Source organism: Polypterus senegalus, chromosome 4, assembly GCF_016835505.1.
Source record: "Polypterus senegalus isolate Bchr_013 chromosome 4, ASM1683550v1, whole genome shotgun sequence".
Lineage (NCBI taxonomy): Eukaryota > Metazoa > Chordata > Cladistia > Polypteriformes > Polypteridae > Polypterus > Polypterus senegalus.
In genome coordinates this window covers 70463960-70476318 of record NC_053157.1, presented here as the reverse complement: position 1 = coordinate 70476318, position 12359 = coordinate 70463960, and the positions used below count along the sequence as shown (strand labels likewise).

The window sequence follows — 12359 nt, the reverse complement described above, 5'->3', positions numbered from 1 at the left end:
GGTGTCATTTTGCTTGGCTTTTCTCTACTATCATAACTGGACCACTTTACTACACTCATTTGCAATAAAGACACCAAGCAAGAACAAAGCTGCTTTTGTTACGCACACAGTGTTATGATGCCAAGATAAAACTTCATGTAGATTCAAGTATTTAGGGCCTCTTTTTTTGCATGTACATGTTTTATAAATCTGACCCCAGAAGAGACTTATTCACACAGACTTAAGGCTGGCATTGCTGCCAAACATGCATCTACTAAATAGTGACTTGAAGGGGGTTAATACTTAATTTAATCAGTAATTTTGCATTTTATATTTGAAAAATAATTTAGATCAATCTGCTTTTGCTTTGACATTAAAGAGTCTTCTGTTAATCAAAGTCAAAAACAGAAAATTAAATCCTCATTGATTCAATGTTGTACAACAATAAAAAGATGACAACTTTCTAGAGGGTGAGTATTTGTTATAGGCACTGTATAAATATTACAATATATAAATTACTATATGCATTTTACGTTAATGCAAAGAAATATATGACAAATTTCATCAATCAGTTTTTTCATTGTAATGTATGTACTGATTTTTTATTGGCTGCCAGGACAGAAAAAACAAACAAACTGGTGTGCATATGGTCACCCTTCAGCATAAAGAAGCATTTTTAATATTAATCCTGTGCATACGCTAGAATCTACTTCCATGTTTCATCATTATCAATTGATTTGTCCATGAATGTTTTTATATTGTGCTTACCTTCAAAATCTACATCTCCAACTAATTTGGTTTTTCCCGTTTTAGGGTCTTCGATACGATTAATGCCAACATCAATGACGGTTGCCCCTTCTTTCACCATATCTCCAGTAATCAGCCTTGGAACTCCTGAAATTTGAAAGTTAAAGACAAATATACAGTTCATGTATTGGTTTACATATCCCATTATTTACCAAATAAAAGGATAATAGTATAAAGTTTAGATATAATCAGAAATAATAATTATTAACCATTCATTCATATGAATCATTCATTAACTGATTTTCCATAATAAAAAATCTATATTTTTTATTAGTATATAATATAAACACCTTCAACATTACCAATTATCACTTTAGCACCAGAGTTGTTATATATTCATTTTTATAAACTTTAGATTTTTGGTTTAATGCACTTTATTAATCCCTGAGAAAAAATTGTTTTTTTGCATGACCTTAAGAGGTCAGAATTCAGGGTCAGCCTTTGTACACCACCCCAGGATAAATTTTCAGGTTTAGGGCCATGCAAAAAGGCCCAAATGAGTAGTAGCCCTTCTAGCAGTAAAGGGAATTTGAACTGACAACCTTCCAGATACCAGAGAAGATCCTTAGACTCCAACCCATCACTCAGTATCATGCTAAATTGTACTAATTTCACTCTTTCTTTGGCAAACTCTAGGATGAACAACCTATGCCAGTGCAAGACAATATGAGATAAAATTATTATGTTTAAAGAGACATTTAAAACTGTAGGGCAGGAAGCTGGAAAACAAAACAAACACAGTTGACAAATAAAGGTATGTTTATGGAACGGGTAAGAATTAGCACAAAAAGGAGAAGATGGGGATGTGTTCAAAAGGACAAAGCATAATTGAAAGTTTAAACAAAAAACGAAAAGTGACTCAAAAATATTGTCTGGCAAAAGTACAAAGAGAAGAAAACATAATATGTAAGGTGCTTAATAAAATCTAGTCAAAAAATATACTGCTTTACTGATCAGCTGTGATAATTTTATTTTCATATTTAAGTGTAAGTACCTAGTTGTAGTCATTGTCATTTTTTTTTCTCTCTAGCAATTAACTGTTTCGAGAGATTAAGTGGCAAGTGTGTGTTGTAGGGCTGGTATCAGCCTCTTCCATGCCTCTATCACCCTTGTATATTCTTTCCACAATCTCATAGAAGTTCTCTGGATACAAGTGTTTCCAAATTCATTTGTAACATGACCAAACAAGTAAATGGTTAAAAAGGGCATCACTGTGTTGCGACAAAAAGAAGTTTAATACACCCCAAATTAGAAGAATGGCTGTTTGTTGCCACACTAGTCCTAATTCATGCGACACTGGCAGGCTTGCCATTTGTATAGTTTCTCCTGCTTTTGGCTCAGATGTTGCTCATTTGAATAATGGAATGTCAGTTCATACTGTTGCTCACACATCAGTGATGCCGTTCCTAGAAATGCAAATTGTCAGTGCCATTACAAAAAAAACCACTAACTGTAGGACCACTTCAATTGCTTTCAATTTTTCTACTTATTTTGGAAATATTTTTCAGGATTACACAGCTGTTTAATGATAAAGGCAACTGCTACACAAGCACATTGTAGCAAAGTGTATAAAGGCACAAGACTAACAGCAGGTACTTTGCGGCATCTGCAGATTTGGCTGAGAGAAGGAAAGAGTTTCTGTGCAGGCTAAGTAGCCACAACAGAGTATGACTTTGAAATTTTTTTGTGAAAAATGGTACAGTTATCAAACTGGTGGCATAAAAAATCAGAAAATAGCAGTTACAGCAGAAAATCAGAAAAAGAAATGTTGTATAATTACATGTATTGGTATATTTATATATATATATATATATATATATATATATATATATATATATATATTTATATATATATATATATATATATATATATATATATATATATTTATAAGGTTTTAAACAGGGTAAGAACTTACCAGCTGCTGCAATTATTATGTCAGCAAGGCATGTGTGACGTTTCAGCTGTTCTATAGGAGTGAATCTGTGTGCAATAGTCACTGTCGCATCACCTGCACATGTAAATATAGTAAGATATGTACATGAAGATAATCATAAGCTTTAATAATCCTACAAAATGTTTTCACTTATCATTACTAAAAACTAGAAAAAATACTAACATACTGTATATACTTCAGTTTCAGTTAAGTCTGTCCAAATAAGCGTATTAGAACTGCCTTTTTGCCCTAAAAAGCATTTTCATTTTTACACATTGTAGATTTTTATAAGACGCATAATATAAGTAATGTTTTCTGCAATACATTTAGAGTCCACTGAAAGTTATTATTCATGATTTGCTTTTCTCTGCATTTATTAAGTGATTCACTTTCCCCATGGTGCATTGTGTGGAATGCCACCCTAGTTGTATTGTCAGGAAAGATCATCATGCTGCTTCCTGTACATTGCTGTGGAACATGTTGGAGAAGAGAGAACCTGCATTACTGAGTCAATGCTTTGTTTGGGGAGGCAAGACAACTAGAAAACGGAGTGGACATAGAAGGTGGAGAATTAGTTTAAGACTTCACTAGAAGTTGGGTTCAAAAAACAAAATTAGAATATATATATATATTATATATATCATGAATGAATGAATGAATCATTAATCAGAAGTGTGTCAACAAATAATATTGGGCCACAGGGACTGTAACTGCTCTTTCATGTTTAGCCAAATCATAGATTTTCCCTCTATTAAGTATTTTTTGTTTGTATTCTTTGTTACTATATTTCTGTATTTATTTATTAGTGAGCTTGTGTAAAAAGCAATGTTCTCCCTTGGAACAAATACATATCTATCTATCTATCTATCTATCTATCTATCTATCTATCTATCTATCTATCTATCTATCTATCTATCTAAAATTGTAAATACAACTAGAGAAGTAGGAATGTTGATTCATTAAACAATTTCCTTTAATGCTTTTGAGGTTTATAGGAAAGTTTTTTGTTCCCAGTATAAAATCAGAAAATTATGACATAGACTTTAACTGTATTTTTTTATAAATCCAACTTTAAATCACTCATATTCAACATCCATACCTTAAATCTTTAAAACTGTTTAGATAATGCTAAATTTAGTTAAAATTAATAATATAAATGAATAATGGTTATTTCCCCATCTATGCTAAAAGAAACATACATTTTTATTTTTTTCTTCCATGAATCCATCCATCCATCCATTTTCTAACCGCTGAATCCGAATAGGGTCACGGGGTCTGCTGGAGCCAATCCCAGCCAACACAGTCTTCCATGAATCATATTCTATAATTTGTTAATTCTACCTTCTACAAGAACTTACAGTTAGGATGCCATAGCTACTTCAGACCAAGGTCCACTCCATTTGGAACCCATAGTAACAAAAGTGTCTTAATTAGTAATTGATAAGTTGATTATCCATTATCATTTGCAGAGGAAGCCTTTTTTGAATTCTCCATAAATCATATTCTTTCTTACAGCTAATTCTGGTGATATCTTGAAGAGCTTTCTTATCCTGCTTATTTTAATCAACTTATATATGATGTGTCGTTTTCTTTACATATTTAATCTGGTTAAAAATTTTACTTTAACAAATCTATGCATTTTCATTTATTAAAATTAACTTCTTTAATACTGCCTTACAATTTTATTTTTAGTTACAAATGACAAAAAAATTTTAGTACAAGAATTTTTTTTATTATTATTATTTCTGGTGCCCCAGCCACAGGGGATGCACAAACCAGTGTGTTTCTTCATGCCAGTCCCAAGCCCAAATAAATGGGGAGGGTTACGTCAGGAAGGGCATTCGGTGTAAAATTTTGCCAAATCAATATGCGGACAACAATACAAATTTCCAGTGCTGTTAGCCAACAGGGTGCTGGCGGAAATTGGGCTACTGTTGGCCGAAGAAGAATAAGGGGAAGAAGAGGGGGGAGATGTGTCCAGAGGCAGGAGGAAAGTAAAGAGAGTGGAACTGAGGGTAGGAACTTTGAATGTTGGCAGTATGACTGGTAAGGAGAGAGAGTTAGTAGATATGATGGACAGAAGGAAGGTTGATATGTTGTGCGTGCAAGAGACTAAATGGAAGGGGAGTAAGGTCAGGTGTATTGGAGGTGGATTCAAATTGTTCTATCATGGTGTGGATGGAAGGAGAAATGGGGTAGGAGTTATTCTGAAGGAAGAGTATGTCAAGAGTATTTTGTAGGTGAAAAGAGTGTCAGGCAGAGTAATGATTATGAAGCTGGAATTTGGAGGTGTGATGATGAATGTTGTTAATGCATATGCACCGCAAGTTGGGTGTGCAATGGGTGAGTAAGAAGATTTTTGGAGTGAGTTGGATGAAGTGATGAACAGTGTACCCAAGGGACAGAAAGAGGTGATTGGAACGGATTTAAATGGGCATGTTGGTGAAGGGAACAGTGGAGACGAGGAGGTGATGGGTAGGTATGGTGTCAAGGAGAGGAATGAAGAAGGTGAGAGGATAGTGGATTTTGCCAAAAGGATGGACATGGCTGTGGTGAATGCGTACTTTTAGAAGAGGGAGGAACATAGGGTTACGTACGAGAGTGGAGGAACATGTACACAGGTAGATTACATCCTATGCAGAAGAGATGATCTGAAGGAGATTGAAGACTGCAAAGTGGTGGCAGGGGAAAGTGTAGTTAAGCAACATAGGATGGTGGTCTGTTGGATGACATTGGAGATCAAGAAGAGGAAGAGAGTGAGGGCAGAGGCAAGGAACAAATGATGAAAGTTGAAAAAGAAAGACTGCAAGGTTGAGTTTAGGGAGGAGGTGAGACAGGCACTGGGTGGTAGTGAAGAGTTACCAGAGAGCTGGGAAACTACAGCAGATGTAGTAAGGGTGAGAGCAAGAAGGGTGCTTGGCATGACATCTGTTAAGAGGAAGGATGAAAAGCAAGCCTGGTGGTGGAATGAGGAAATGCAGGAGAGTATATAGAGGAAGAGGATGGCAAAGAAGAAGTGGGATAGTCAGAGAGATGCAGAAAGTAGACAATAGTACAAGGAGATAAGACGCAAGGTGAAGAGAGAGGTAGCGAAGACTAAAGAAAAGGCGTATGATGAGTTGTATGAGATGTTGGACACTAAGGGGGAAGAAAAGGACCTGTACCGATTGCCTAGACAGAGGGACCGAGCTGGGAAAGATGTGCAGCAGGTTAAGGTGATAAAGGATAAAGATGGAAACATACTCACAAGCAAGGAGAGTGTGTTGTGCAGATGGAAAGAGTACTTTGAGAGGCTGATGAATCAAGAGAACAAGAGAGACAAGAGGTTGGATGATGTAGAGATAGTGAATCAGGGAGTGCAACCGATTAGCAAGGAGGAAGTACGGACAGCTTTGAAGAGGATGAAAAATGGAAAGGCCGTTGGTCCAGAAGACCTATGAAAGCATGGAGGTGTCTAGGAGAGATGGCAGTGGAGTTTTTAAACAGATTGTTTAATGGAATTTTGGAAAGTGAGAGGATGCCTGAGGAGTGGAGAAGAAGTGTACTGGTGCCGATATTTAAGAATAAGGGGGATGTGCAGGACTGCAGTAACTACAGTGGAATAAAATTGATGAGCCACAGCATGAAGTAATGGGAAAGAGTAGTGGAAGCAAGGTTAAGAAGTGAGGTGATGATTAGTGAGCAGCAGTATGGTTTCATGCCAAGAAAAAGCACCACAGATGCAATGTTTGCTCTGAGGATGTTGATGGAGAAGTTTAGAGAAGGCCAGAAGGAGTTGCATTGCGTCTTTGTGGACCTGGAGAAAGCATATGACAGGGTGCCTCGAGAGGATCTGTGGTAATGTATGAGGAAGTCGGGAGTGGCAGAGAAGTACGTAAGAGTTGTACAGGATATGTACGAGGGATGTGTGACAGTGGTGAGGTCTGCGGTAGAAGTGACGGATGCATTCAAATTGAAGGTGGGATTACATCAGGGATCATCTCTGAGCCCTTTCTTATTTGCAATGGTGATTAACGGGTTGACAGACGAGATTAGACAGGAGTCCCCATGGACTATGATGTTTGCTGATGACATTGTGATCTGTAGTGATAGTAAGGAGCAGGTTGAGGAGACCCTGGAGAGGTGGAGATATGCTCTAGAGAGGAGAGGAATGAAGGTCAGTAGGAACAAGACAGAATACATGTGTGTAAATGAGAGGGAGGTCAGTGTAATGGTGAGGATGCAGGGAGTAGAGCTGGCAAATGTGGATGAGTTTGAATACTTGGGATCAACAGTACAGAGTAATGGGGATTGTGGAAGAGAGGTGAAAAAGAGAGTGCAGACAGAGTTAAATGGGTGGAAAAGACTGTCAGGAGTAATTTGCGACAGACGGGTATCAGCAAGAGTGAAAGGGAAGGTCTACAGGATGGTAGTGAGATCAGCTGTTATATGGTTGGAGACAGTGGCACTGACCAGAATGGCAGAGTTAAATATGCTAAAATTTGCACTGGGTGTGATGAGGATGGATAGGATTAGAAATGAGTACATTATAGGGTCAGTTCAAGTTGGATGGTTGGGAGACAAAGTCAGACAGGCGAGATTGCATTGGTTTGGACATGTGCAGAGGAGAGATGCTGGGTGTATTGGGAGAGCTGCCAGGGAAGAGGAAAAGAGGAAGTCCTAAGTAAAGGTTTATGGATATGGTGGGAGAGGACATGCAGGTGATGGGTGTAACAGAACAAGATGCAGAGGACAGAAAGATATGGAAGTAGATGATCCGCTGTGGCAGGCAAAAGAAGAAGAAGAATTTCTGGTGCATTTTTGAAAAAATTGTGTCACTTAAAAATATTTTTTTTATATGCTTTTATGACTCATGTCCTAAATTAGTATAGTTTTGTCTTAAAAATAATATGCATCTGACATTATGGGCTTTGTCTTATTTCATTAGTATAATTTAATATATGTTTACTTCATATATCTTTTCACAGCTTTATTTCATCTTATCGAAGAAATTAAATTATTGCCATCTATCATTTTTAATTGACTTTTTGGAGGCTTTTGCAATTCTGGGACTATCAATGTAATGATCTGTACTCACTCATAATAATCTATCTATCTATCTATCTATCTATCTATCTATCTATCTATCTATCTGACAGAGAAGACATACTGACAGGTGACATGAGGAGATTACTGAATTCCTAATGTCATCTTTGCAATGAAGATAGAAGCAGCTGGGAGTGGCTGAGATTTTTTGTGTTTTCTGTGGTGTGAGAAAATTACATGTTGGGGTTCAGTTGCCACTAAGGAACCGTGTGGGAAATTTAAAAACCTTTTACTTTTAGGAGAGTTTTTTTATTCTATTTTCACCTGAACAGGAGCAAAAGCAGCAGATTGTTTTGGGGTCCACTTAGAGAAGTTACTTGTTATGTGAACTTTTTTTTGATGTTTGTATTTGAACTAGTGTCAGACAAGGCAGGGCAGAAAGCAATGGTAGTTTTACCACCACTTACAGTGGTGTGAAAAACTATTTGCCCCCTTCCTGATTTCTTATTCTTTTGCATGTTTGTCACACAAAATGTTTCTGATCATCAAACACATTTAACCATTAGTCAAATATAACACAAGTAAACAAAAAATGCAGTTTTTAAATGATGGTTTTTATTATTTAGGGAGAAAATAAAATCCAAACCTACATGGCCCTGTGTGAAAAAGTAATTGCCCCCTTGTTAAAAATAACCTAACTGTGGTGTATCACACCTGAGTTCAATTTCCGTAGCCACCCCAGGCCTGATTACTGCCACACCTGTTTCAATCAAGAAATCACTTAAATAGGAGCTGCCTGACACAGAGAAGTAGACCAAAAGCACCTCAAAAGCCAGACATCATGCCAAGATCCAAAGAAATTCAGGAACAAATGAGAACAGAAGTAATTGAGATCTATCAGTCTGGTAAAGGTTATAAAGCCATTTCTAAAGCTTTGGGACTCCAGTGAACCACAGTGAGAGCCATTATCCACAAATGGCAAAAACATGGAACAGTGGTGAACCTTCCCAGGAGTGGCCGGCCGACCAAAATTACCCCAAGAGCGCAGAGACGACTCATCCGAGAGGTCACAAAAGACCCCAGGACAACGTCTAAAGAACTGCAGGCCTCACTTGCCTCAATTAAGGTCAGTGTTCACGACTCCACCATAAGAAAGAGACTGGGCAAAAACGGCCTGCATGGCAGATTTCCAAGACGCAAACCACTGTTAAGCAAAAGAACATTAGGGCTCGTCTCAATTTTGCTAAGAAACATCTCAATGATTGCCAAGACTTTTGGGAAAATACCTTGTGGACTAATGAGACAAAAGTTGAACTTTTTGGAAGGCAAATGTCCCGTTACATCTGGCGTAAAAGGAACACAGCATTTCAGAAAAAGAACATCATACCAACAGTAAAATATGGTGGTGGTAGTGTGATGGTCTGGGGTTGTTTTGCTGCTTCAGGACCTGGAAGGCTTGCTGTGATAGATGGAACCATGAATTCTACTGTCTACCAAAATATCCTGAAGGAGAATGTCCGGCCATCTGTTCGTCAACTCAAGCTGAAGCAATCTTGGGTGCTGCAACAGGACAATGACCCAAAACACACCAGCAAATCCACCTCTGAATGGCTGAAGAAAAACAAAATGAAGACTTTGGAGTGGCCTAGTCAAAGTCCTGACCTGAATCCAATTGAGATGCTATGGCATTACCTTAAAAAGGCGGTTCATGCTAGAAAAGCTGAATTACAACAATTCTGCAAAGATGAGTGGGCCAAAATTCCTCCAGAGTGCTGTAAAATACTCATTGCAAGTTATCACAAACGCTTGATTGCAGTTATTGCTGCTAAGTGTGGCCCAACCAGTTATTAGGTTCAGGGGGCAATTACTTTTTCACACAGGGCCATGTAGGTTTGGATTTTTTTTCTCCCTAAATAATAAAAACCATCATTTAAAAACTGCATTTTGTGTTTACTTGTGTTATATTTGACTAATGGTTAAATGTGTTTGATGATCAGAAACATTTTGTGTGACAAACATGCAAAAGAATAAGAAATCAGGAAGGGGGCAAATAGTTTTTCACACCACTGTATAAGTAAATTAAGTAAGTAAATAACCAGCGTTGTAGCAATAAATAGTTAATACATAACAGAAACAGCAATTCTGGAGGAGCCAGTCTTCTATAGAGGTTACATCTGCAGGAGATGCCAGCTGATCCAGTACCTCAGGCTCAGGGTCGCTGAACTGGAGGATGAGTTGGCTGGCCTGTGTTGTAGTAGAGAATTGGTGGACATGGACCAGGTGTCCTTTAGAGAAATAGTATGCACCACTAAGGTGGAGTGGGAAGAGAATCCAGACCAGACAGGTAGAGACAGGTGGGTCATGATTACAAGGAGTAAGTTAAAGGGTGAACACTGTCTGGGGTCATTGCCCCAGAATTGGAAGTATCAAACCATTTTCAGGTCCTTGCGAAGCTGGGCGGTGTGTCTGAAGATTCTGAGGTGGTTGGCAGTGATGAGGAGCCCCAACAGGCCACCTTAAAACCAGTTCCTAGAAAGATAGAGGCAGTGATATTTGGGGACTCAATCATTACAGGGAATTAAGGTTTTCTTCAAAGATAGAGATTCTCATACTATGTGTTGCCTTCCTGGTGCACAGGCGAGAAACCTCCCTAGAAGGGTGGATAGGCACTTTGCCACAATGGGGATGGATCCAGTTGTCATTGTTCATGTTGGAAAAAATGATATACATAAGGGTAGTCTGTCAGTTCTGTGATCCAAATTAAAGAGTTAGGTGCCAGGCTGAGGAGCAGAACTGACAAGGTAGTCTTCTCTAAAGTTCTGCCTCTGCCATGCGCCAGTCCAGTTAAGATAGAGGAGATCAGTAGGCTTAACATGTGGCTCAAATCTTGGTGCAGGATAGAAGGGTATATGTTTATTGGGCATTGCAACTCCTTTTGGAAAATATGGGACCTGTTCTGCTGCAACGCTTACATCTGAACTGGAAGGGCACTAATGGGTTGGGGAGGTTCATGAGTAGGTTAGTCGAGGATTGTTTAAACTAGGGAATGGGGGGGCAGTTTAGGCCAGGCCAGGTTTAAACTTGTACATGGAGAAACAAACAATAGTGTAAAAATAAAAATGCAAAGTAATGTAAATTCTAACCCAACACTAAAATGTAAAATTAAAGGGAGTAACACAGTAAAAATAGCTTGTCTTAACACTAGAATTACCAAAACCTACGAAAATGTGTAATCCCAGCCCATCTTAAATCCCTTCGCACCTCTGTGTCACCATCTTTTGTGTTGTAAATGTGTCAATCAGCACAAGCAGCAAACAGCCTGCTATCCCATTCCCCAAAACCCCCCAAACCCACTGATGAAGCACAAGTTGCAAAGATTCTCAGTGCTCAAGTGGTTTATCTGGGTGTGAAGTGCCTAGAATTGTAGAGGGCAAATAATATATCGCCACTTGGAATACATGCATTTCCTGTGTGTTCCGTGTCTACAACGATCTATGTAAACACATTGATAAAACAGAAACATTTTTCATGTTTAAGTAATAATTGACAAAATGTAGACATGAAGTGTATAATGTGTGAAGAATGAAGTCCAAATATCAAATAAACACTTTCATAAAAGGGACAAGTATAACAAAACAAGTGTGCTAGAAGTATCAAAAATAAAACAAGTGAGTTAGAGTTGTACAGAGAGGAGAATAATTATGATATTATAGCAATAATGGAAACCTAGCTAAATAACAATGATGGGGATGAGCATAACAAAGAGGGATACATTTTTTTAGGAAAGATAGACAGAACAAAAAACGTGGTGGGGATGTAATTTATGTCAAATAGAATTTAAACGCAAGTCCTCTTCACTTGGATGATGAGCTCCATCTTACTGAGGACATGTGGCTTTGCCTGGAAAACATTAGGCAAAGAGGACTTATTTTAAGAGTGTGTTATAGACCGCCTAATACAGGCAGTAATTTCAAAACGCATCTTTTTAGTAACATTAAATAGGCAAGTTTACAGGGGGATATTATAGTTATGCGGGACTTTATCCGAATAGTGGAGCACAAGAGAATGAGTTTTTAGAAATAATCAGTAATTGGTTTTTAACACAGTATGTAAAAACACCAATACAGTGTGAAGCCTGTCTAGATTTAGTTTTTTGTAATAATCAGGATAGAGTTGAGAGTGTAGAGATGATTGAACCACTAGGGTCAAGCAACCATAATATAATACAATTCTCAGTGTTTTGTAAGAGAGCAGATGCAGAGACTAAAACTGTTAAGTTTAACTTTGGTGGGGCAAATTTTGAGCAAATGTGGCAATGACTAAGGAGGTTAGACTGGTGCAAGCTTTTAAATGTGGAAACATTTGAGGAGTAGTGGAACAGATTTAAAAATGTTTTTACATGTAATGCAGGACAAGTACATACCTACATTTGGAATTAGTAGGAAATTTAATTGAAAAAATTCCACACTACTATTTTTAATATATATAAATGATTTGGATAGCAATATAAGTAACAAGCTGGTTAAGTTTGCAGATGATACCAAGATAGGCTGATTGGCAGATAATCTGGAATCTGTTAAATCATTACAGAGGGACTTGGACAGCATACAGGCTT

General features: G+C 37.8%; 1 protein-coding gene across 4 annotated transcripts in view; it reads right to left on the bottom strand.

The window, feature by feature from the left end:
• The window catches only part of LOC120527431 (probable bifunctional methylenetetrahydrofolate dehydrogenase/cyclohydrolase 2), a 50186-nt gene that overhangs the window by 3652 nt on the left and 34175 nt on the right, over positions 1-12359 (bottom strand). For 3 of the 4 annotated variants that reach the window (XR_005633330.1, XM_039750839.1, XM_039750840.1), the window contains exons 6-7: positions 2702-2794; positions 748-873 (exon numbers count right to left, since the gene is read on the bottom strand). Coding sequence is in view for 3 of the 4 variants with exons in the window: in XM_039750839.1 (XP_039606773.1) it covers positions 748-873; positions 2702-2794 (219 nt within the window). In the remaining variant the exon portion in view is untranslated. The remainder of the gene's footprint in view (positions 1-747; positions 874-2701; positions 2795-12359) is intronic. The other variant, XM_039750841.1, reaches the window with a different exon arrangement.